The sequence below is a fragment of the Eublepharis macularius genome, chromosome 4 (assembly GCF_028583425.1).
Source record: "Eublepharis macularius isolate TG4126 chromosome 4, MPM_Emac_v1.0, whole genome shotgun sequence".
Classification (NCBI taxonomy): Eukaryota; Metazoa; Chordata; class Lepidosauria; order Squamata; family Eublepharidae; genus Eublepharis; species Eublepharis macularius.
Window position 1 is genome coordinate 48,123,189 of NC_072793.1, and position 26,607 is coordinate 48,149,795.

The 26,607-nt window shown below is 46.9% G+C and overlaps 1 protein-coding gene across 3 annotated transcripts; it reads left to right on the forward strand.

The window, feature by feature from the left end:
- The first annotated feature begins 786 nt into the window (after positions 1–786).
- LOC129328596 (transforming growth factor beta receptor type 3-like) lies at positions 787–26,350 on the forward strand. Of its 3 annotated transcripts, XM_054977765.1 has the most exons (16): positions 787–902; positions 1,577–1,703; positions 7,772–7,944; positions 10,378–10,494; positions 10,862–11,030; positions 11,997–12,156; positions 13,450–13,588; positions 14,887–15,076; positions 15,523–15,764; positions 16,767–16,949; positions 18,809–19,126; positions 19,546–19,678; positions 20,091–20,165; positions 20,495–20,635; positions 22,247–22,352; positions 25,745–26,350. In XM_054977765.1, exons 2-15 carry the CDS (start codon positions 1,610–1,612, stop codon positions 22,330–22,332), a joined length of 2,220 nt encoding a protein of 739 aa, XP_054833740.1. In that variant the 5' UTR covers positions 787–902; positions 1,577–1,609; the 3' UTR covers positions 22,333–22,352; positions 25,745–26,350. The 3 variants fall into 3 exon arrangements, with proteins under 3 accessions (XP_054833740.1, XP_054833739.1, XP_054833741.1); XM_054977764.1 differs by lacking the exon at positions 787–902 and having other exon boundaries at positions 1,490–1,703; XM_054977766.1 differs by lacking the exons at positions 787–902; positions 18,809–19,126 and having other exon boundaries at positions 1,490–1,703.
- The last annotated feature ends 257 nt before the right edge of the window (positions 26,351–26,607 follow it).

Genomic DNA, 26,607 nt, shown 5'->3' on the forward strand with positions numbered 1-26,607 from the left:
CTCTTGATGGTCTTGTTGCCATGAAGTCAGCCAGGTCTCCCAGGAAAGATGAATATAGTATAGAAGGGCACCCCCCCCCCACACACACACACGCCTCTTTACTGCCACTTTAAAAATCCTTGTGCCTTTTCTTCCTGCCCCCCTTCCCTGTCCCCTGACGAATGATCCATGAAAGCCAGTCCAACTACCTGGCATTTCTCTTTCCTAGCACTAATTCATGGGGGTGGCAGCAGGTCATGCCGACCCAGAGTGTAGCAAAGCACAGGGCTCAACATACCTGCCCAGTGCCTTGGGAAGTCTCCTCCTTTGCCTGCGTTAATCATAAATCCACCCATCTCCTTGGTGACCCAAGCACTTGACTTTGTTTCTTATTCCATGGGACATCACCGAGGTGAGAATCCTTGTTTAGTAGATTGAGAACTGGACTCGTTTGGGGGAATCTGCCTGCCTGCCTGCCTGCCTGCCTTGGAGTGCTGAAGCTGCTGTAGGCAGTGAGGGCCTTGAATTTCAGGAAGGGAGGAGAGCTACTAGAGGGAGCTTTGCTGCTCTTGCAAATGGCCTCACACCTTTTTTTTTCAGCTGCCGAATTCCCTTAGAAATAATAAACAGCTGTCACCTAATCCATGCGCCTTCCACACTCCGCCCATTTTACTTGTAACTTGACTCTCCTGTGGGCCTAAGGTTATTAATAACCTTCCATTGACCTGTATTCTTGATTATTATACTTTAAACCTTACCAGCACAAGGATAAGAGGCACTGAATTATCTGAAATTTCTGATCCACTGGAATAGGGTAAGACCCACTTTCTAGCCTTCGTATCAGGGAGCATTTCCCCAGTTTCCTCTTTTGTTCCTACACTGCACCTGGATCAAACAAGAGCGGGGCAGCTTCCCTGATTAAGGTAAGTGTTTTCCTGGCAACCTCCCCAAAACGTGGAGTTTGCAGACGGAGTGTGCCATGCTTGCCCTGGGTGGGAGGTGCTAGAAAGACTACTCTCAGCCCATTTAATTCTGGGACCACAAATCCTGTTTTTTAGCTTCAAAACCAGAAGATAGCTTTGGATGTTGGACCTGAACAGTGGAAGCAGAAATACTGGTGGGTGGGGAGAAGTAACTTTTAAAGGCATTTTTAAAATCTGAAATAGGCTTCAACTGGGAGAGTAGAAGAAACTACCTGAAATTTACTAAACGCCCCACTGCTCCCCAAAACAGGCATGGGAATCCCCCCCTTTTACCCAGTGGGTGTGACAAGATGGTTAAAGGGACTTTAGATAGTAATGAGTGTGGATTAAGGGATTTTGAATGTGTACGTTTAGGCGCCGTGTGTGCATGGTAGGCTCTAAGCAAAATTCTTGGGATTTCATTCCCAAATCTGGAAAGAGAAATGATGTCATTTGGGTTCAGACCAAACAGGGATAGTTCTAATCCAAGTTCTCAGTTTTTGTATCATTCCACTTGGGAAAACAGTACCAGAAAGCAAGTGTCTCCAAGGAGCGGTGAGACCCAGTAACAGCCATTCCTTCATGTTTTTTGGCTCTGGTTATTCCTTCCCTCCTTTCCCATGGTGGACCTAAAGAAGAGCTACAGTTTTACATTGGAATTGGAAACCATGCATGGGAACTACCTGCGAATTGGCTGCCTGTGGAGACCGTGTTTTCTGCCGCTGCTGCTGCTGCTTGGTCATTGGGGGTGCCCTGGAACAGGTAATGCCCAAACTGCTGGAGTGTGACTACTCCAGGCTCTTAATCCTGTGTGAGGGAGCTGATAAAGCTCATGGAGGGGTGCTGTTTGGGGTGGACTGTAGAGAGAAGACATCTGGTTTGACATCCCATGTGAATTATTTCCTAGAATTGCCTAGAACTCTGACATGCTCACCAGTTCAAAACACAGTGACACTTGCTATAAACAATTAAATGGGTCACATACTAAGAATGCAGGCCAAAGCCATAAAATCTTGTTGCTTTAAAAGTGTGTGTGAGCGAGAGAGGGAGAGAGAGAGAGACTGTTCTGTGTAAATTAAAGCTAGTTTGAAAGCTATAGTCAAGGAAATAATCACAACAAATACTCTGCAGCCTGGAATGTATCCAAGAGCAAGCTTTTGCTGACAAACTCCTCCTCCTCCTCCCAAATCTGAAATTTATCCTCCTAAACTGACTTTTCTTGCCATGCAGAACAATATGTGGTGACGTTATCAGAAGGTTAAAATGCTTTAAAATAAGAATTAAAGGGGGATATCTTTATTCCAATGAACGCTGTTGACAGTTTTGACAGGTAACAGAGTGATACTTTTATCTAGTTTTGCTTGAATCACACTGACAACAGGCAAAATTGAGCTAGGCAAACCATTCCTTGTTTTCATATGTTCCTTGGTAGTCAGTGTGCTTATCACCAGCTCTGTACTAAATATTTTCTTATTACTGTAGGGCGGAAGAAAAGTTAGCGTATAGGATTTCCCTTAGCGGCTGTGTGATGCAGGAGTCATCTTCTGAACTCATTGCCAGCAGACAGCAGTTCACTTCCGTCGAAAGAGAAGGATCTTGGGCTCCAGGGTTGCCTAGCAGAAGTTATAGCTCCAGATCTGACTGAGGAAGAAAAGGTTGAGATGCATTTCTGCTATTCCTTCACATATTCAAAAACCAAACAAGCATCTTGTTGAAGGTTCTGGAGACCTACTTCAATGACCAGGAGAGCATTCTATTCCCTTGCCATGGCTGCTAATGCAACCAAGGCACATTTGAGCTGGGTCCTATCCTAGCACTCACAGGGAGCATTGTTTGTGTAAGCAAATGTTCTTGCCTCTCCTTCCCACTTCAGGTGCGGGGATCACATTTCTAATGCTCTCCGTGTGTGTGTGTTTTTTTAAACCTTCCTGCAGCTATTCCTCAAGAGAACAAACAGTGCTTGATTCCTGTGCAAACATCAGGTGCCTGCTCTTGGAAATATTCCAGGTTGCAAAGTATTAGTTGTGATTATTTTCTTGTCAATTTCATATCATCTATAGTCTACACAGAACCTTCTCTATCACACTGTGCTTGGTAAAACTTCAATTTCTACAAGCAAAAGATACGAACATAGACACAAGGGAAAGCTACTGGGTGAAAATGTAGAAAGAAAGGCACTGCAGTTACATACTAAACCCCCTCACACCCTCTTCAGTTCAGACTACAAACTGTGCTAGGACCACCTATTCCTGTCAAACTGCACTGAAATAGAACAATTAAGTTGAAGTTCTCATTATTTTTTGAAGCCTGTATCCAGAAATATACTCTGTACCAATAGTTTTATTCCAATTTTCTCTCCTTATGCTTGTAATAGGTAAATTTCCCTTACATTTACATTCTCATATTTTAACAGTGTTAAGGAACTAGGACTTTCATCTAAAATCACGACCTTAAGTCTAGAACAAGGCTTAGACTGCAATACAAGATGTTTTAATCCCTCTTCATACTGATGTTGTTTTAAGCCCTTTTTCTTTCTAGTACTCTTTTGTCAGTGGACCCAGAAACAGAATCACAGAGTTGGAAGGGGCCATACAGACCTTCTAGCCCAACCCCCTGCCCAATGCAGGATGAGCCTAAAGCATCCCTGACAAATATTCATTCAGCCTCTTCTTGAAAACTGCCAGTGCAGGGGAGCTCACCACCTCCCTAGGCAGCTGATTCCACCTTTGAACTACTCTGACCGTCCAGCCGGTACCTTTCTGCATGTAATTTAAGCTCGTTGCTTCGAGTCCTACCCTCTGCTGCCAACTGGAACAGCTCCTTGCCGTCCTCCAAATGACAGCCTTTCAAATATTTAAAGAGAGCAATCATGTCCCCCCTCAATCTCCTTTTCTCCAAACTAAACATTCCCAAGGCCCTCAGCCCTTCCTTGTAGGACTCAGTTTCCAGAATCCTGATCATTTTCCTCGCTCTCTTCTGCACCCTCTCGATTTTGTCCACATCCTTTTTGAAGTGGGGCCTCCAGAACTGCACACAATACTCCAGGCGCAGCCTGACCAAGGCAGTATAGAGAGAGACTATGACTTCCTGCGATTCCAATGCAATGGCCCTTTTGATATAACCCAAGACTGAGTTTGCCTTTTTTGCCACCGCATCACACTGACTGCTCATGTTTTGTTTACAGTCCACTCATCCCAAGATCTCTTTCACATACACTACTACCCAGAAGTGTATCCCCTATCCTATATTTGTTCTTCACATTTTTGTGGCCCAGATGTAATACTGTGCACTTATCTATGTTGAATTGCATCCTATTCACAACCACCTGCTTCTCCAGAGTATTCAGGTCTTGTTGAATTTTAACTCTATCTTCTTGGGTGTTTGCCACTCCTTCCAATTTGGTATCATCAACAAATTGAATGAGTTTACCCCTTCATCCAGATCATTGATAAAAATACTGAAAAGTACCGGGCCCAAAACCAAGCCCTGTGGCACCTCACTTGGACACCTTCCTCCAATGTGATGAAACGCCATTGACGACCTCTATTTGGGTGCGGTCCTCTAACCAGTCCTATAGTCCTGTCCACAGTCTTCCAGTTCATCTATTAGAATGTCACAGGGAACCTTATCAAAAGCTTTACTGAAATCCAGGTAAATCATGTCGACAGAGTTCCCACAATCCAGTAAGCTCGTCACTCAATCAAAGAAGGAAACCAGGTTGATCTAAGAAGATCTGTTGGGGACAAAACCATGTTGACTTCCCCGGATCACTAAGCGGTCCTTCAGATGCTTACAGATTGATCCCTTTAAAATCTGCTCTAATATCTTCTCAGCAACAGAAGTCAGACTGACTGGCCTGTAGTTTCCCAGGTCATCCTTCTTCCCTTTCTTAAAGATTGGGATAACATTTGCTCTTCTCCAATCTTGTGGCACATCCTCAGTCCTCCAGGAGGCCTCGAAGATGGTGGACAGAGGCTCTGCAAGTTCTCTAGAAAGTTCTTAGAGCACTCTTGGGTGCACACCATCCGGCCCAGGGAATTTGTATTCGTCCAGTGCAGCCAGGTGCCTCTCCACAACCTGTCTGTCAATGTCAACTAGTCACTCAGGTGTCCTGTCATGTCTTCTACCATCTCTAGATGGGCTCGAGTTCTTCAGGGAGAAAACAGAGGCAAAAAAGTCATTAAGCCTGTCTGCTTAATGACATTATATGGTGCCAGAAGAAGAGAATGGGGTGTGCATGAGATTCTACTGAAAGTAATTTCCTTGCTGTACAGCTAAAATGAAAAGACAAGCCATGAGAGTTACACCCAAAAAAAGTCCAGAAGGGCAGGGTATGGGACTGAGGGGGAGTGGGTAGGGGACTGAAATGGCCTTGGTCACCTAGTGGGATGACCTCCACCAGCGTATGAACAGAGCAAGTGCAACTCTGTGGATTCTCCTGGACATCTCAGTCGCTTTGAGTACCATCAATCATAGTGTTCTTCTGGATGTCTTTCCAGGCGGGAATTGGGAGGCACCATTATGCAGTGGTTCCAGTCCTACCTGGAGAGTATGTTTCAGAAGGTGGTGCTGGGAGACTGCTGCTCTGCCCTTCAACCTGCAGGGTCCCATGAGGCTCTGTTTTAACATCTACATGAAACAGCTGGGTGAAGTCATCTGGAGATTTGGCCTGGGTTGTCACCAATATGCAGATGACACAGCTCTATCTTGTGCTTCCAGCCAATCCCAAGGAGGCTGTCGAAACCCTGAACCAGTGCCTGGAGGCAGTTTTGGAGTGGATGCAGGCTAGTAAACTGAAGCTTAATCCTGACAAGATGATAGTGCTACTGGTGGTGACTGAAAGGCCTGACCTGGGATTTAGGGTGTCATGCATTCTGGCTGGTGGTGTGCTCCTCTTGAAGGAACAGGTCAATCATCTGGGGGTGCTCTAGGACCTAGGCCTGCTGCTGGATAAGCAGGTGGCAGCTGTAAACAATGCAAGTTAAGTAAAGCAGAGCTGTACAGTTAGCACAGCTGTGTGTTTGTGCGCATGCGTGCTGATGAGACAAACTCATGCAGAGTCCACTTACTTTAGTAAAGAAAATTCGTCCAGTGCAGCCAGGTGCCTATCAAAGGGATAGCAGCATCAGATAGAGCAGTATAATGAGTCTTCCTCTCTATAGTAAGCCTCTCTGTAACCTGAGACCAGGAATAAAGGACAGCCTACAAGTCCTTCACTTTTTACAGTAGCTGTGGCCAGGAGTGTCTTCTAGCAGCTTCAACTATATTTCGCGTTTTCCCCGGCATGATCCACAACGTTGCGCCATGGCCCGGCTTCAGGTAAGCCGTGCGGAAACGGCCCTGGTTAGCCAGTTGTGGCCTTTCCTGGACAGCTCTGGTGTACATGCCGTTTTACTGCAATGCACTGTACATTGGGCTGTACTTGAAAAGTGTTTGGAAACATAAATTGGTGCAGAAGGCTGTAGCCAGGATGTTGACTGGAATGGGTCATAGGGACAGCAGCGTAGCATGGGCTAGGGACACCCAGGGCGGGCAGTGGTGCCCCTGACCCCGTGTGTGCATGCACACAAGCTTCAGGCCTGCCAATGATGTCACTTCCAGGAAGTGATGTCATCATGCAGGGGCGTTCCCCCCCCCCAGAGTGCTTCTGCGATTCAGGCCGCTCACCACCCCTTACCACTTCGCCACAGCTGCCTGTGCCGCCACTGGGCACTGAGCTGATGGCAGCTACAAAGAGGTAAGGGGAAGGGGAGGTGAGGGGCCTGAACCACAGGAGCAGGGAGGGGTGAGGAGGCAGGCCACCTGCCACACTGCCAGGGTGCCTGGCTTGCTGGGCACTGAGCTGGCAGCAGCAACGCGGGCAGCTGTGGCGAAGGGGCAGGAAGGTGAGCAGGGAGGGGGGTGGGGAGGCAGGCTGGGAGTGCTCCTGGGGGAGCCATGGACATGGCACCCCCTCAAAATTTTGCACCAAGGGCGGCCGCTCCCCTGGTCCCTCCCCACACTACACCACTGCATAAGGACCATATCCTGGCCTATTTATACTGGTTCCTCATCTGTTTCTAGGCACAATTCATGATTCCGGTGTTGACTTTTAAAGCGCTGTATGGTTTGGGACCAGCATACTCCCTTATGAACCTACTAAACTATTGTGCTGTTCTTCCAAAGGCCTATTTTGAGTGCTCCTGCCTTCCCATATTAGAAAGATGGCAACACAGGAGAAGGCCATCTCAGATGTGACACTGAAACTCTGAAAATCTCTCCCCAGGGAGTCCCATCTCTCTCCTTGTATTGCTGTCTTCTACCAGCGGGTGAAAATTTGTTTCAGTTGGTATTCCCACAGTAATTGCTCCTTTCTGCCCAGTGTTTTAATCATTGTTTTGAAGTTTCTGTATGTGTGCTTTAGCACAAGTATTGTTTTAATGATATGTTTTTGTTAGTTTTAATCATTTTTAAGATGCTATTTTATTTATGTTTTTAAATTGTTAGTGGCGTAGGTGACCCTTATGAAGGCAGAAAGATGAGATACAAAGTTTTAAAAATAAACAAAATAAATATTCCAAGACCATGACCTGGTTCTGTTGTCCCAATCACGTCTTCCCATATAATTTGCTCTTTGCTTTCCCTGCCTACTATCACCTAGGCCACTGTAAAATGTTCCATATTCTTTGGAAATCTGAATCTTGGAAGAAAAGTGCACTGATACATAATTTTGAGTTCACAAACGTAACTGCTCTGGCACAGAATCTGTATTGGGGAAGGCAAGGATGCAGCTTCAGAAAATATATCACTTAAGTCTCTAGTGGTCCAATTCTGCTCTTGTTTCCCTTCAGCTCCTCGGCATCATCCCAGTTGTCTCCCCATGTCTGCATCCATGCCCCGTCCTGTGTTGGGCTTCTGGGAACTACAACGAAGGGGCACAGGATGCACAAGCCGGGAGCATTCTACCCTGGGGCAGGAAGTGCACGTCATAAGCCTGCGTGGGGGAGTGCCAGCAAATGCCCAGGTAGGGGGTGCTTTTGGGATGCACTGTCTGTAGCCCCTTGACCTCATAGCCCCTCCTCTGAATGGATGTATGAGGCAGTTGTTCACCTAGAGCTCTGCTGGAGACCCAGGCTACCTAGTTAATAGTGCACCAAGCAGATGGCATAAGGCCAGGCTCTTCTGTGCCAGGAGAACAATAACACTGGCCTTGCATTGCACTTTCGTATCATAGAGGGACGAGGAGAAATGTTCTTCTAAATCATGTAGCATAGTGGTTGAGTTGCAAATCAGCACTCTGCTGCTTCAAATCCCACTACTACCGTGAGCTCAGTAGGTGACCTTGGGTAAGCCACTCCTCTCAGTCCCAGCTCCCCAGCTGTATTACGGAGATAATAACAACACTGACTTGGTTCACCACTCTGTGCGGGGCACTAATCTGTCTAGAGCAGTATATAAAGACAGTTATTATTATATTAACCAAATTAAGAAGAGCACCCTGGACACCGCTTTGTATTACCACAAGCTCTCAATACCCAGAAGCTGTTTACTGGCTGATTTTACTGCACACCCTAGATCAATGCCCAAGGTAGCTATACTATGCCCCTGGAGTCTAGTCCCTAAACCTCATCCACCATTCATGGAGAAAAGAGTAACACCTTAACAAGGACCCTCTACTTGAACCTATGGATGACTTTCAAATGTGAGGCCAGATGTAGTGGGCAAGGTGCTTTGAAGTGTGCATCCCCCACATCCAGTCGTGTGACCCCTGCCCATCATGGCTCATTGTATCTGAGCTGGCTGACTGGGTCCAGGAGGTAACAGAGACCTCTCTGCAGGAGAGTGCCGTTCTGACCATTTTGAAAAAGGCTGTTGTGAGACCTCTCCTGAAGGAGACTCCCCTGCACCCAAATGATCTAAACAACTACCTCCCAATGGCTGATATTCTGCTCTTGGGCAAGGTGCTTGAGTGGGTGGTGGCTACATAGATTCAGGCAGTCTCAGAGCAGAGAGTTTATCTAGACTCATTTGGATTTGGATACAGGCCTAGCTTTGAGGCAGAAATTGCCTTGGTCCCCCCAACCTTCGCTGGGAGAGTGACAGGGGGAGTTCATCCCTGTGGATTCTCCTAGACCTCTCAGCAGCTTTCGATACCATCAACCATGGTATCCTTCTGGGGAGGCTGCTTGGAAGTAGAGGGCACCAGACATCAGTGGTTCCACTCTTACTTGATCAACCAGTTCCAGAAAGTGGTGCTGGAGTCTGCTGCTCAGCCCTGTGGCATTTATGCTGTGGGGTCTCACAGGCCCCACAGCATAAATCTTACTCCTAGTTTTGGAGACTGTTAATTCATAGGATTGCCATAAATTGGAAGTGACTTGATGACATATAACACAAACACACACTTTTTAACATCTACATGAAACCCCTGGGAAAGGTCATCCGGGGGTTTAGAGTAAAGTGCCACCAATTTGCAGATGACAACCAGTTCTATTTCTTCTTATCAGCTTGGGCTGGTGGAAGTCCTGAACAGGTGCCTGGAGAAGGTAGTGGAATGTATCAGGGTCGTTCCAGACAAGACTGAGGTGGAACTGGTCATTGGGCCAGCCGCTCAGGGACTGTGGAGCCAGTTGGTTTCCAGGCACAGTTCAGAGTACTGGTTCTTACTTTTAAGGTCCTAAGTGGCTTGAGACCTGAAGGACTATCTCCTCCCACCCTCTCCAACCCCCACCAGTTAAGGTCTGCATGTCAAGCCCTGATCCCTGTGCCTCTGCCTTCAAAGGTGAAGTGGGTAGCAACTGGAGACAGAGTATTTTCTGTGGTGGCTCCTCCCAGCTGGAATGCCTTCCCCCTTCTGGCTCCAACTTTACTTTCTTTTTAGCCACTAGGCTAAACGACATCTTTTTACCCAGGCTTTTAATTAAGGGTGTGTCCCCCCCCCCCCAGCTTTTTAATGGCCTGCTTCTGTTTTATGGATCGTTTTTATGCTGGTTACGTCTAATGACTTGTATGTTTTTTTTAATATGGTTGATGCTAGGCGGTGCCCCTCCCCAGTCGGCGTGTGTGTGTGGGGGATAAACTATATGCCCTCCCATGCAGTGTCACCATCCATCTTTCACGTATTGTTCTGGGGGGGGGGAAACTGCTTTATGGAGCATCTAAACTAAATTATGTGCTGCTTTGTTTCCTTGCTCTATATGTATGTATGTATGTATGTATGTATGTATGTAATTTTTAATGATAACATGTAGTATTTTATAATTTTAATGATAGCTAAATGTGTTTTAAGTTGTGTTGTGATCTGCCCTGAGCCCGCTGATTTGGGGAGGGCGGAGTATAAATCCAATAAATTAAATTAAATTAAATTAAATTAATGGCTTGTGGTTTTTAATTGTAAGCTGCCTTGAGCAGGACTTGGAAGAGATAGCATAGAAATATTCTAAATAAAATGTTTCAGGTAACCCTGATTTTGGATTCAGATCCCCTGCACAGAGCTCCCATCTTTGTGCTGCACTCCCAGGAGCCTCTGCATTGGATGCTGCCGTCTCCGCCTGGAAAAAATTGGACCTTTCAGGTGAGGAAGAGAAAGAGGACAGAAGAGTGTGTAAAGAGGGTTGTAGGGTCAGATACTCCTAAGGGATCCCTGCTTATCCCAACGAAGAGGATGGCAACAGTGATGCTGGAGAAAACTGATGCACTGCATAACTGTGCAAATTGTGGTTTGCAGTTTAATCTTGTTTGCCCTCAGGACACTATCATTCCCATTTCGCTGTTGTGGGGGTGAACTGGGGGAGCTGAGAGTCTGTGGGTGTGGTGGCACTTGAACCCAGATCTCCCAGGTCAAAATGCAATGCTATTTATTCTTTGTGCTGCTAGGCCTGAGGGGTCAGAGAAGGATTAGGTCCTCCAGGCTACTCTCTTTATATTCTTCCTTCCTATAGGTTTCCCCTGGTTCCCATGTGTCAGCACTTGGGCCTGTGGCTTCTGCTGAGATCACCTTCCCAGAGACATCAAGGAGTCTGCTGCAATGGGCAAGAAGGGAGCACGGAGGTGTCACCTCATTGGCTGAATACCACGGAGTCAACACCATATACACACACTTAGGAGCTGGTATGGGTTAGAGTTGCAAGTTCCTCACTGGGGGCAGGGGATCTCCCGCTCTCACCCTCCACCCCCTGCTCCCAATTACCTGGCTGGTGGGGGAGATGGCGGGAGAACACACCTCCTGGGGTGCGCTCTCAGGTGGTGCAGTGCGCACCCGTGCTCCACAGCATGCCAAATTGGACCTGTTTGGGTCTAAATTGGCCCTCAGTGAAGCACAGAAGCTCTCCAGGGCCCTCACGGCAGTACTCCTGCGCTCCATAGTGGGCTGATTTTGGCCCCAAACAGGCCGAAATCAGCTTGCTGTGGAGAGCGGTAGCGCTCCCAGGGGTGGCACAAGGCCGTGCATGATGGTGTCACTTCCTGGAAGTGACATCTTCGCACAGCCCAGGACCACACATGCATAGCATGTACACAAAGACATCTAGAAAAGTGAGTGCCAGGTCTCCCGCCTCCCACCCAGAGGGCAAGGGGACCTGGCAACCCTAGTATAGGTGGTGGTGGTTGTTACTAGTCTACCTTTCTCATTGAGGTACAACTGAAAATACACTAGCTAAAACATTCACTGAGCAAAGCACAACAATGAACAACGGTTAAGACATCTACCTTCATTCATACAATGAGGGTACATGTGTGCTCACAGAGAGGAAGTCTGGCCATGGGGTGGTGTGGCAAGATGCTGGCTCTGTAGGAAGAAGGTACGTGTAGTATTTTGCAGTTTCCAGGAGTAAGGAAGAGCTGGCAAAGGGAAGGCTTTTACAGCGAACTAGGCCTAGACTCACTCGGTGTCAGCACAAAAGGGCAAGTAGCACTTTGCTATTGAGGGCAGCCCCCCACCCCACCCCGCCCCGCCCCACCCCGCCCCACCCCGCCTAATGTTTGAAAATGAGCAGATGAGACTAATCTCCGTGTTTGTTTCTGGGCTGCCCCTGTTCCAGTCACTACATACATTTCTCATTCTGCTGTCTTTCCCAGATGGGACTGCACCAACAAGCTGCAAGCTGCGTAGGAATTTTGTAAAGTCTGCACATTTTGCCTCCGAGCGCCGACTCCAACCTCTGCAAATTTGCCTGAATCCTAACCCTCCTCAAGACGTCGAAGTTCACATTATCTTCTCTAAGGGAGCTGCTTCCAGGTGTGCCAGTGCATTGACTTGTGTGTTGAGAGTGTGGTTGAATGATTGAGAAACAGGTTTTAACAGAAGGGAACTTTTGTGAAAGATGGGAGTGGATATTGTAGTGCTGAAGGGAAACTGGGGGCTGGGACTCGGCAGCAGGGGCAGTCTTATCTGTGCAGCAGCCTGGGCAATTGCTTGGGGCCTGGTAACCAAGGTTGCCAGTCTCCAGGTGGGGCCAGGAGATCTCCTGGAATTACAACTGATCTCTAGGCAACAGAGATCAGTTCCCCTGGTGGAAAATGGTGGCTTCGGAGGGTGGACTCTATGGCATTATAACCGGCTGAGCTCTAGCTCTTCCCCAAACCCTGCCCTTCCCAGGCTCCACCCCCAAATCTCCAAGTATTTCCCAACCCAGAGTTTGAAACCTACCAGTAGCTAATGGAGGGGAGGTGTTGGAAGGATAAAGTCAAAATGCAAATTGTTACACATTGTAACAAGTAGGCACTTTGTTCAGAGGTGGCTGCTCTGAACAAAGTATGAGCTGGGGCCCAAGACCCCAGAGTCACTAAGACCCACCACTGTTTAGGACACTAAAAATGGGGATTAAACCCCCTCCTCTCTTTTCATATGAAACTATATAAGCACCTTTTAAAACTGACTCTTGTGCTTTTCTTCAGGCTTCTGAAATCTATTTTGAAAGTTTGAGGGCCAATGTCAGAGCTTTGGGGTTCAAGAAAGCCTGGCAAACAGGAACTCAAGTGCTGGCACAGGCAAGATTACAAGTAAAAACTGAAAGGGATTCGGAGCCAAGCTACAAGTGATGCCTGACACAGGTTGGACACTTGTCAGCTTCCCTCAAGTTCTGATGGGAAATGTAGGCGTCCTTGTCTTGCACCTTGGCTCTCCATTTAATTGAAGTTTACAGAGCAGCAGTCTATGGGAGGGAGAACATGCAGTCGGGAGGGGAGTGCAGGCATCAGGCTCTCACTGGGCGCCCCCCTTCCCCTCCGCTGTGTGTGTGTGTGCGGGGGGGGGGGTTCTGTAAACTTCAATTAAATGGAAAGCCAAGCTGTAAGAGCAGGACGCCTACATTTCCCATCAAAACTTGAGGGAAGCTGACAAATGTCCAACCTCTGTCAGGCGTCACTTGTAGCTTGGCTCTCACTAATGAGGGAATACTAGGCCTTTAATGCTGAGGAAGAAGTCTCTCTGTATTGGGACTGAGGAGCAATGCTTGGGCTGCACAGCTGCCTTTGCTTCTGTGAGTTTTAGTCCTGTGATCTGTGTGAATGAGAATATGTTTTCTCCTAGGGGACTGGCCCATTTGACTGTGGAGCTTCATGCCCTTAGAAGAGCCCCACGTCGGGGTTTGTTCTTGATACTGAAAAGCGAAGGAATTGCCCAATGGATGGTTCATGCACACCATCTCACTGGCCAGCTGCACGTATGGGTATGGACAAGATCTCCTGCTGCAATATGTTTAAACACTCAAAGTCAGGGGCAGATTGGCCTTTAAACTTACAATAAAAGTTCCTGGTGGGTCACTGCCCTTGAGGAGGGCCTCTGGTAGCCAGTAGCCAGGGTCGTAGGGGCCACCCAGCTCAGTCTAGGCCAACAATGCCAAAGATTAGTGTTGGCTGCTTTCACATGCTCAGAATAATGCACTTTCAACCCACTTTCAATGTACTTCAGCAATCATTTGAAAGTGGAATTCCTGTTTCACTCAGGCCATTTCTGCCCGGCCTTAAAGGGACGGCCCACTCACCGAACATGGGCGGCTTTTCTGTTTTTTCAGCGCCTTTTCTGGGAATGCTCTTTCCCATAGTGCCAGAAAAAGTGCTGAAAAATGGAAGCCAAACATCTTGCAGCTGTTTTGAAAATGTAGATGTCTGGAGTGAAGTGGAAAAAGTGCCTGAATTCGATGAGTGGGGCATCCCTTTAAGAACGTGTAGCAATGGCCTCAGTAAAATCAAGCTTCGAATTGCATTCAAAGTGGACTGTTCAGTGTTTGTGAAAATCGCCCCTTTGAGTCACCTACTTCCACTGACAGTAGAGAAGGAAGACTTGAGTATGCAGACATCCATTGCTGCTGGCCAGGACTCAGCAGCCCCCGTGACAACTCAGCCGGGCTTCCTCCTGGGTCTTTTTAATATCCCACTCTGCCCCTGCTTCAGGCCAGCTCATACTGTCTCCCCAGCCAAGAGTGGCTAGTATCTGGAAGGGAACATACACAAGCAGGCAGTGTCCTCCAGCCATCTTCTGTAACATGAACAAATAGCTCCCCTGGTACCAGCTGCTATTTCTTTGGCCTGGTTTCTAGCTGCAGTTTCTAGCTTGCTTTCCACGTTTGCTCAACTGAACAAAAGGAACCCTGGTTATTTGTTCTCGCCCCTTCATCCCACAAGGTTGTCATTCACCTCTCCTCCAGCAATGGAGTTGTATTTATAGGAGTCTGTCTGGATGCTGCTATACTGCTCCTGGAGCATCTTTCCTTTGAGGTGTCTGACCTTCTCCATTTCTGGAAACATAATAGAAATAGCTCTGCTGGATCAGACCAGTGGCCCATCTAATCCAGCATTCTGTCTCACACAACGACCAACCAGTTGCCCCAGAGAGTCAACAAACAGCATAGAGGCCAAGGCCCCCCCCTGATGTTACCTCCTAGCCCCAAGTTTCAGAGGTTTACTGTTTCTAGATAAGGAGGCTCCCTTTACTCACCACATACGTGTCATTTGAGCTTCTTTCCAGGCTTCGCACAAAGTTGTAGTGAGCAGTACAGAAATGGATCTGTCCTTGACTGTGACTCAGCGGACATCCTCTGGGCTGGCTCGTGTCACAGATCCTTTACAGTGGGTGGCAAGGCAGAAGCTACCTGGTTTCACATCCTACACTGAGGCTGAGCATGTGAACAGATTTCTTCTGATTGCTGGGTTGAATGGTAAGTGACGTACAAAGATTCTGAATGGAAATAGGTGGGAAAACTTCACCTGAAGTTCCAAAAGCAGCCACTAATGATTGGTGGCATTGTAGAGCTGTCCTGGGAATTTATACCTCAGCTCCTGCATCATCAAACCTGTTTTCCGTCGTTCTGGCAAAGTTGTGGTCCAATTCAAATGTGCAGGGCAAAAAAATGATTCTTCAAGAGGGCCCAAATAGTCCCTGAAATCTCCTACCACTTTGTGTGTGTGTGTGTTACCCAATATACTGTTGCCCTTAATCTGTTACCCAAACAGGTCTCCTTAATTAGTTGGCGAAATTAGCATCAAAGGAGATGCAATGAGATGAGTTAACTAGGAATCTCCACCTACATATGCCAGGATTGATCCCATAGAGAACTCTCAAGTAAACAGGCATCACAGTTGACCATCTGTTCCTTCCTTGCAGGTGCTGCATCAGACCCTAAGCCATTTGGGCCCATGTTTCTGCCTCCTACCAGATTCACTGAAACTCAGCAGCGCTTACCAGAGGCTGTAACACTGGGCTGGGCGAGGAGGCAGGAATTCTTGGCAGAGGACAGCACTTCGCTTCTCCTACTACCCACAGCCAAAACTGGTACAGAAGGAATGGAATCCATACTGTGTCCTGGGGAACAGAAACCCAGTCATGAGAACAAGGATATTCAGAGTGTGAGTAACTGAACCAAGTACCTCCAGATTGTAGGCCATAAGCTTTCCTTGCTAGTGCAATTTTTGAAGGTTGTAGGGATGGAGGAACAGGGGTGGGGGCAGACATCTAGTCTGTGCAATTAGGGTTACCAATATCTAGGTGGGGCCTGGAGATCTCCCAGAATTACAAACGATCTCCAGACTACAGAAATCAGTTCCCTGGAGAAAACGGCTGTTTTAAAAGGCGGACTCTATGAGCCAAGCTACAAGTGAGGAATGACACTTGCCTGGCAAATGAACAGACTGACGTGTATTCCTCCCTGTGCACTTGCCACTCACTTGCTCTCCACTTGATCAAGTAGAGCGCAAGTGAATGGCAAGTGAACAGGGAGGAGGAATACACGTCAGTCTGTTCATTTGCCAGGCAAGTGTCATTCCTCACTTGTAGCTTGGCTCTATGGCATTATACCCTGCTAAGCTACCTTCTTTCACCAAACTCTCTCCCGTGTTCTAACCCCAGATCCCCAGGAATTTCCCAACCTGGAGTCAGCAGCCTCGCATGCAATCCTACCGTAAGAGGTTGTATAGAGGTATGAAGCTGCTTTGTGTATAGTCAAACCATGGATCTCTCCAGTCCACTACTGCCTACTCTGAGGCAGTAGCAGTGGCTCTCTAATATATCGGGAAAGGGTCTTCCTGAGATCCTTTTTCACTGGAGGTAACAGTAGCATTGAACAGGGTTCTCCCTCTTGGCAGAATTCGGCAAATAAGATTCTTGTCTTCTTCTTCCTGCCCAGACACTTGCCCTTCCTGAGCTAAGTTTGTAAACATTACTTTTTCTTAAGGCAGCGTTCAAGAAATTTTGAGTCAACTGATGGTTACTTTTCTTGATTCTCAGCACTGGGAAGTTCTGCTCAGCAGCCGGTCTCTGATCAAGATCCCCCAAAGCTCTATTCCTAAAGGCCCTCCAAAGGCCTTGCACTTCATCAGTGTCACAGTACAGGCCTCGCCTCTCTCCTGCAGGTTTCCTGTGTCTCACCCTCCTCAACTACTCAGGCATCTCTCCCAGAAGCTACTATGGCCTTCCAGGACCTTCCCTTTCACCTTGGCAATGTCCTGCTCAGCCTTGAGGTCTACAACTCTGAGGCCTTTGCCAAGCAGCCAGGACCCTGTGTGGTCTCAGCTAACAGCCGGGTCTTTGTGGAGGTAAAACTGATGTCGAATCTGCAGGGATTGTCTTCTGATGCAGCTGTTAGGCTCCCCAAATGATCTTGCCGGGAGGAGCATGGGGCCTCAAACCAGGGGATTTGGTGCCTGTGTTGGTCATCGTATCATTCTGTCCTGTTTTAACTGCAGCACACCTCACTGCCACAGTAGATAACTTAGCAATTGTGGTCAAAGGACAGACTGCTAGGATCAGTTTTAGATGGTGTTTAACAAGTGTGTTGGAAGGGTTTGGTTGATGAGCGTGCAGGAATTTGCAAAAATCTGGGGATGGCCGATCTTGAGCATTAGGGTTCCTGTATCTTTCATAGTCTATACCTTTCATAGTCTTGTAGGCAGGGCTTTTTTCTGGGAAAAGAGGTGGTGGAACTCAGTGGGTTGCCCTTGGAGAAAATGGTCACATGGCTGGTAGCCCCAGCCCCTGATCTCCAGACAGAGGGGAGTTGAGATTGCCCTCCGCGCTGCTTGGCGGCACGGAGGGCAATCTCAACTCCCCTCTGTCTGGAGATCAGGGGGTGGGGCTACCAGCCATGTGACCATTTTCAAGAGGTTCCGGAACTCCGTTCCCCAGAGTTCCCCCTGAAAAAAAGCCCTGCTTGTAGGTAAGGGAGTGCTGGGAGATGTATACAATTAGATGACAGGTTGGAACGGCAACCTTCCCTGATCTATTAGCTATGAAAGATGCTGTTCGAAGTTGAGTCATCCCTGCTCTATGCCCTTATTCTAACAAAGGACCTTTCTGCTTCTCAGTCCACTCCTAAACAATGAAACATCCAGTTGTTCAAGAATTCCATGGAAGGCAAGATGGTCCTGAAACATCAGGACAAAACAGATATTGCCACCAGCAAATGGAAGCAAATTATGAACATAAAATCCATACATATAACTGATATATTTAAAAATTAAGCTATCAAAAGAACCTTCTGCTTGTGAGTAATCTAAATAATGAACAACGCACGCTGCCAGGAGGGTGTGTGCTGTGATTCTGTAAGAACAGTATGTGATATTGCTTCAATGGCCAAATTGACTACCTACTTACAAAACAGACCGATAACCAAGTTCTGAGAAAAATGGAAGGATTTCTTCGATTACTTAGGCTAAACTGTAAAGAGTCCACTAGCACCTTTAAATCTAACCAACTTTACTGTAGCATAAGCTTTCGAGAACTGTGGTTCTTGAAAGCTTATGCTACAGTAAAGTTGGTTAGTCTTAAAGGTGCTACTGGACTCTTTACTATTTTGCTACTATAGACTAACATGGCTAACTCCTCTGGATCTTAGGCTAAACTAATTGACACAGAAGCTTAGAGGGAGGGAGGGAAGGAAAAGAAAAGGAGAAATGTTACGTATTTAGGCTTAGGGAAAATAAATATGTTTTGTTTATCAGGCTAAGGAAATTTAAATGTATTGCTTGTTCTACACTCAAAGATGAAAGAATTTACTGAGCGGTATCTATAAGACTTCTGCAGAACTTGGCTTTACAGCCAATGTTAACTTTCGTTTTCAGCTCACTTTTCCTCAATAGCAGCTTCTCTAAACACTGTAGCTATCTTTGCTCATTTTTTCTGTTTCCCTTTCCCTGCTGATTGAGATAGGTAGATATGAGAAAGCGCATGTGGTATACCTTTGATGAATTTGTATTTGACACTCTTTGGCTGTCCCTGGACACATGGACTTCATCCCTTGGCCTCGCTGGTCCCACTGCAGGAGGGTGGGTGGTCAGGATCTAGTAGGGGTGTAGTAGGTCAAGTGCAGAAGAAGCGAGTCAATACTTCTGGTGGGGGAGGGGAATGAGGAAGAATTCTGTGCATTTCAAACCAGATGGTGTTTTCCTCCTCCTAGGCTGCTTTGGCTGCTTACGACTTGTGTCTCGGCTTCACCATCCGGCAGTGCTTCCTCTCTCCCTTCTCAGATGCTTCGTTGTCCTCCCCATATGTGCTGATCCGACATGGCTGCGTAGCTGATACTCGTGTCACTTTGTCAGCGTCTGAGCAAGCAGCCCAGGGCCACATGCTACCTCCAGGATATCAAGAACGCCAGCGGCTGAGTTTTGTGCTCCAACCCCTCTTCAATGACTCCATTCAGTTCCTGCACTGCCATCTGATGCTCTGCAGCAGAGAGCCATGGGACCCCACCAAGCCCAAGGGCCCAATCCCCAAGGTCTCTGACTCGTCACACTAAGGAGTGGCTGCTGATCTCTAAAAGCTGTGGGTTGGCAGGACACAATCCATATCTAGCATCAGTGCTATCAAAGCCTTGCTAATTCAAAAGACAATGTCCTGACTGGAGAGGAATTGGAGAGCCTTGATCCTAGCCTGAAGCGTGATGCCTAGAGGAGATGAGAGTGAAGCTCCATGGATGGGGTTAGGGGGAAAGTTCTCTGGATAGGGTTGGACCCAGAAGCCCTCCTATTAGTTTGAGGTCCATCTGTGATTGTCAAGGAGAAAGGCAGGCATATAAATATTTTAAATAAATGAAGAATGATGAGCGGTATCCAGGGCCAGCCTAGGATGCCTAGTGCTTTCTTGCTCTGGAGGAGGTGGTACTTTTTTTTTTTTTGAAGCAGGTTTTTGTTTCAGTGCCAGTCGGAGAATGAGGCCTGCAAGGGTGGAGAGGAACTGGCCAGTGGACGCTTCCAGCGCACCATCACAAAGCCCATCATAGTGACCGTGGAGATTCCACCCAGAGCTGCTGCTCCTCATCTGAAACCAGGTAGGAGCTTGACGTGAATTCTGGAGTTGAGCAGAGAAAGGGAGGTCTCACAACCTACCGCCTGTTTTCATACTGGGTAGCGTTGACTGTGCTTGTGGTGAGGGGACTCTTTTCCAGTAAAACCAGGTGGAAGAGGCAATGATATGAGAGCCCTCCCCATTGCAGACTAGTAAGTATCCAAGAGCCCCATCTGTACAGAGGCTCATTCATTATTCTGATCCTACCAAGCCTGACTGTCAGACTGTGTCAATGGCCTCGTCTGTCTGCTCTGAGAAGCAAAAGGGCTGTGCAGACAGTAGAATTCAGCCCTCTCTTTCATGTGTGTGTGTGTGTGTGTGTGTGTGTGTGTGTGTGTGTTGTTACTTGCAAATACTCCTGTTTCTTCTCTTGACTTTGCCATCTTTTTCTATAGATCATTACCTGCTCAACCAGCAAGGCAAAACACTGAAGGATGTAAACCACTCACGGAAGACACAGCCTGTCCCAAGTAAGTAACATATGATGCTATCTCACTGGCCTTGTTTCCCTAGGATTGGTTCTAGAGCTGGATCCCATTTTAAATGCTGAGAGAAATAGAATCAAAGCCTCCTGTCTTGTCGTTGCAGCTTCGTATGTGAGTGAATATCTAGAGGGCATGGCACTGCAGCCATTCTCCAAGGGTCAAGGAGGGTCTCTCTCCCTGCTTCTGGAAGACTGCTGGAGCAGGAGCAAGATCCTGGGAATTCAACCTGTTCCAGCCCTGCTTAGAGCATGGACCATCTGCTCCAGCATAGCAAGGAAATTAATTTTCTCCCATCTGTGTGTTCTTCTCAACAGCCATAGCTGCACCACACCTGGAGCTCCCAGCAGTAATTGGCATAGCCTTCTCCGCCTTTATCATTGGCATCTCCCTCACTGGTGGGCTCTGGTTCATTCATTCCCAGACAAGTGGGTGCGAGGTTGCCCACAGTATCACAGGTAATCATTTCTTTTACTTAGGCATCTCAGTTCATGTCTATGTAAACATAGTTAATATAATAGGTTTTCTCAGGTTTTGTCTAGTAATTTGCTTAACTGGAATTGTGGATCATAATACTCTCCTGCTCCTATACCTTTGGTTAAGAGCCATACTGCAACCCCATCAGAGGGCGTTAGCAATTTGCTTCAAGCACAGAAAGCATGGGTGGGTTCTTCTGTTCTGTTCAGTATAACTTCTCCTCTGCCTGCTACAATGAGTTTTATGTAATCGATTCCCTAGAAGCAGGGTTCCAGGCAAGGTCAAGCACAGGGGAACATGGCCTTTAGGTGATCTGTGACTCAGAGGCTTGGACACGGTGGCATGGAAACACCTGTACTTAAAGGCCATGGAGGGGATTTTGTGTCAAGCAAATTCTATGCTTAATATGTTATGGTAAGAAGATATATGTGAACGGTTTCTTTGAATAATTGCTTGTCAAGTCTCTCCCCCACCAATGGAGGACAGATAGACAATCAAACAACAGAGAGACCAAATAGTTAGTTGTGACTAGTAGGGGTGGGGGTTGCACGTGTATTGAGAGGTTGATCCCCATCCATGACCACCTCATTGCTGATTTTTTGTAAACATCATAAATGCATTTTCATGCTTCCTCTGAAATGTATCATCTAGACATTTGCTTGTCTAGAAAACTTAATCAAGATGTCAGAATTATGAAATATATGACCAAACCTTGGTGATTCACACTTCATTGTACACAGCCTTGGGCAGTCAATGTAGGGTACTTCCGAGCTAGTTTAAGTATCTCTGCACCAGAGTTGTTCTAGGATTGCTGGTTTTGTTTTGCCTTTGGAAAGGATATATATCTTTAATTAGAAAAGTATGCATATCTTTACTGAACATATTGAAATGAATAATCTGATTTTTATTCCCCTGTGGAAAAAGTAGGGTTTTTAAAAAATATTTTATTAGGTGAAAATATTAATATATTCAACTTTCAAATATCAACTCAATTATCATTTTCCCCCACCCTTTCCCTCCCCCCCCCCTTTTTCAGGACTTCCAACAGCTTTCCAACCCTATATCTTAATCTATTCCTAATCTATCCCCTTTTTCTGTAACTCATTATATCATATTTACATTCTGCGAAAAAGTAGAATGTGATGGTGGAAGGGAAAACAAATGGGTAGTAACCAGGGCTCATTTTGAGGGGGAACGCACAGGAACGCAGTTCCGGCAGTTCCTCAAAGAGGTCACATGTCAGGTGGCCCCGCCCATCTGACACTCGGCCATTTAGGGCCCATTTCGGCCTGGATCGGGCCTCTGACAGGTGGTGGATCACTGTCCCGCTCAACAGCAGCCCGATCCTGACCATTTGGGGCCCAATTTCACCCCTGAATGGCCAGGATTGGGTCCAAAACAGGCAGGATAGGTGATGTCGGGGGTGTGGCATATGCAAATCAGTTATGCTAATTACACACTTCTGGTGATGACAAGGGGTGTGGCATATGCTAATGAGTTACTCTAATGAGTTGCGCTAATGAGTTCCTCCCGCTCTTTTTCTACGAAATGATCCCTGGTAGTAACCATATTTTATCTCCTCTCTTCACCAGATCCTGAAGAAACAGCAGTTCCGAAGCCTCAGGCTACTTCCTCTGCTCCGACTGTAGCTGGCCCTGCATGTAGTTCTCCACCATAACAGAATTCTGTTGAATGCAGGTATCTGTTTACAGGGGGAATGAAGTTGGGAAATCAAAAGGAGGCAACAGCTTTTTTTTTTAAAAAAAGTTAAATCTATTCCAATAAATGAGACTACTTCTCTTTACCAGAGATTAGCTTGAACACATTTTTAAAATTGAATTTTATACCAAAAACTAAAATTTGGCATAAAGAACAATACATTGTATAATGTACTAAGAATAATTATGTGAAAAGATCATGATGCACTATAAGGAAAGCATGCTGTAAACTACCCATTTGCAATTTCATGGGGGGAGGGATAAGCAATTGGGAAACACCCCCTCCATTCTGACCCAAATGGCTCCCTCCATAATGTTCTAAATTACTGTAGGTTCCAGCAGGCAATTTCCTGTTGTGTCTGTCTCTCCCCCGTTTCCCTTTTCTTTAACTAATGCTCACATGCAGGGCCAGATGTACATATTTTTTGAGTGGGGGCAAAAGTAAATAATGGCGCCCCTTATATTTTTCTTTATATATACATATATGATCAATGTTTTAATACAGATATATAATAAACAACTCTTTTAAACAACAGAATACATTGTGTTGACTCGCTTTGCTGAAAGTCACTGGGGCAAGGCTGCCATGGGTAGGCACACTCCCGAATGCAAGCTGAACTCATCCCAGAGAAAGCCCACCCTGACAAAACTGAAGGACAGCAATACAATCTCCCCACAACCAAAGTGAAGGAAGGGGACAAACATCTAATCAGAGAATCACATCTATTCCTACCAAACCAAACGGAGGGAAGAGACACGGCTGGAACTTAGGCCAACAGAACCAGTGTCATTCACAGCAGCCAGGCACTGGGTTCAGCCAGTGGGGAAACAGCACAGAACAGAACCAAGCAGTATCCAAGCAGAAGCACAAGGCATTCCCTTGCTTCAGTCTGCTTCTGTTGGGTTATGTTGCAGCTGTATGCCTTGCTTCAGTCTGATTTGGGAGGAAAGGATGTGATTCTTTGATGTGGTGTTGGTCTCCTTCCTTCACTTTGGTTGGGGGGGGGGGAATTTCATTCCTGTGCTTCACTTGGGTTCTGTTGGGCTTTCTCTGATATGAGCTCAGCTTGCATTTGAGAATTCTCCCTGGCCATGTCAACCTTGTTCCAATGTGTTTCTGCAATGGGAGTCAGCTTTGACAGTTCACCCTTAGTTTTAGGAGAGCCCACCCTTCACTTTGCTCATTCACACATGCAGATCCTTGCTGTCCCTCCAAGAGAGGAACAGGCCTATGCAAAGCAGCTTCTGGAAGTTTGCTCAGCTGTGGACTCACTGTATGCCCTTGGGCATTTCAACATATCTCAATAGCTGAGAGGAAGTAGAGACCTACCTTGCAGGGTTATTGTGCAAATAAGAACTATTTCAAAAATAAGTCAGCCAGAATGCTCCAGCTGGACTCTCTATACCTGGCATTATTCCGCCTCCAAAAAGCTGCTTCTTGATAGGATGTATGTAGGATGGCTGCCATACAACCCTGGTATTCCCTTCCACTGGAAGTCTGCCAAAACCCAAGAGTCTTCTAGCTGGGCTGATTGCCAATGAGGAGGCAGAATAACAACCAGACTGAGAAACTTTTTGATCACAATTCAGACAGGTAAGGGGGTGGGGCTTGAGGTCTAGAAACTTTCATAGACTTGCTTTCAAGGCTGTTTCCAAAACATTTTTCCAGGTTGGCAATGTGGCAACTAAGTGAGTACCATTATTATGGTTTCCCCCACCCCACCTTTGACCCACTGAACACGTATTGCCTCCTCTGAATCTTTGGGACAGCAAAAGATGAAGGTTTACACAAAAGTCCAAAAAAGAGACTCTTTAAAGAGAGGCTCGCAAAATCCTATCTTTTGAGGTTGCTAAAGAAACAATCAGGAACCCCTTTCCCAAATGGGGGCTTTGAAGATGCAGCTAAGCTGGGGTCTACAAGGAGCTTAGCAAAACGACAAAGAAAGCACTCTGCACATGCACAGAGGCATTCATGTGTTAGGATGTTCCAAAGCCAGTACTGAATAAAGGTTCTGAAAAACAGCCCTGGAGGTCAAAAAAAGTGCAAAGCCAGTTAAAGTGCCCCATAGCAGAAAATGGAGCTGCTCCCAACCTAGGCAGTGGACTCTTATTGGTCTCAAGTACTTAAAAGAGAGGTGCCAGGAAACACGTGCCAAGCCCTATCCTTGAATTTCCCAATTCCGGATATAACTAGGCTGGTTGTGTGATTACTGTAGGACTAAATGCACTTTAAGGGCAACCTAAGGTGGGAGTTTGTTGTTTTGGAGGGAAATTACTTCGGGAGGAGAAGCAGAGAAGAAGCAGAGGGGGGAGAACCTGTGGAAAAGCTTGACTCTTTCCTTGCCTGCCACTCCTCCACTCCAGACAGCCTCTCCACCAAACCCGGCTAGCGAACAGAGCCTCCCAAAGGCAGAGCTGCTGTCCTCCGGAGAGCGAGGGGCGAGTGCTGCTGGCGGCCTCTTTCCCGCCCTCCCTGAGAGCCTGACAACTTCTGCCAAGGCGGCTGACCCACGGGAGAGGCCTGGTCTGGTACTTACCCTGCCCGCCCTGCTCCCACAGCATGTGCTCTGCGTGCATGTGCAGCAGCAGCCACCTCGCTGTCGCTTGCTCTTGGCACGCAGTCGGGCACTCCGTCAAGGAAGAGGGAAAGGGTGGTGGCTGGCTGCCAGGCTTGATCTGCATGTAGAAGCCTCTGTGCTGCCGCCCTCTCTTTGGTGCCGCCTGGGTCAAGTGACCCCCCTGCCTCTCCCCAAGATCCAGCTCAGCTCACAAGGCATCAACATTCTCTGTCTTTTAGCAGGCAGTGACTGTGCTTTGTCCCCATCCGCCACTGGGGGCCGGGGCTTTTAAAATATGTAGTCACATATTTCTGCATACCTGGAGAGTACTCCAAGGATGTCAAGGTTCATCCTGTGTGGGTGGAGACCGCCCGATTCTTTTGAAGCAAAAAGCAAGATCCACTAGCAGCTGTTTCGGGGCAACCTCTGTGAAACTGGCTTTCCTCAGGAACATGCAATGTGTTTTCATGCCATTTCTGTACATTCCAATGAAGCTGAAACACCATGAATCACTTGAACAACTCAGATCTGTTCTTAGAAAATAACCTGATTGAAATGCAGTGTGTTGAAAAGTGGTCCTCTGCAGCTGTTTATATTCCAAATTAAAAGACATTCCAACTTTACTTGTGAAAACATGCTCTACAGTGCAGCATCTATTTGACAGGTTTCCTCAGTGGTCATAGGCTCGAAGATGTGCCAAAAGATGCAGGAAGAGAGGGGGCTAGCAAGCAGGGGACAGGAGAGACGAACAGGCATATGAGGAACAGTGGAAACTCTTTCTTTCTAGCCATGCTGTCTTTTTTTTTTTTTACAGGCTCTTTATTTTTATTGCTGGTGTCTAAATACCCGTTTCAGTGAACCTGCTTATACAAGAGGCTCTCAGGCTGAATCCTCACGGCTTCAGACTTTGCTCCAAGTGTCACCTAGCTGAATCAGTACTTTTTGTCACTCTCCAAGTGTTTGTTTAAATGAGTAAAGCAGGTTGCGGACGGGAGCAGCAAGGAGTTTCTGTTACTTGATGGGGACAACCTGCCTGGAGAAATGTGCCTTCTCCTTCATAGAGTGTCTCGGCCTTGCCGTTCTGCGGAGTGGACATTGTGGAACTCTTCTGCTCCAACCTCTTGCAAAATCAAATTGCATTCCGCTGTTGTATAACAGATTTGACATCACTTTGCTCTTGCCGGCAAGCTTCAATTATGTAATGCCTAGCAGTTACACTTCGCTCTGTTTCAGCACTTTGGGGGAAGAGTTGGTCTTGGCTGATGGTCCTACTAGGAAGTGTGGACAAAAAATTGCCTGATCTGCTTCCTACCTGATTATCTTAGTATGGGATGCAAGTGGTAATTTCAATGCACCTACTAAGTATAGGCTGCTCAATCTGTCAAGGCAATAAAAATCTCTGGGAAAACACAGAATTCAACATTGGCAGACTCTCGTCAGTCACACTGCAAATTGTGTTGCTTTCTATCAAACACCTGTGCAGCACTGTTGTAAAACTGCACAATGCTTCCTTCAGTAGCTGTCACAATGCTACTCCTTCAACACTTCCTGTGTCCTTGTAGATGAGATTCAGCAAGGCAGGATGGTTAATGCCTCTGCTAAAGTCCTTGAGAGGGGTTGCACGGGGACAGAAAACAGCCTCTATGTTTGTATTGTTTAGAAAGCTAGATTCAGCCT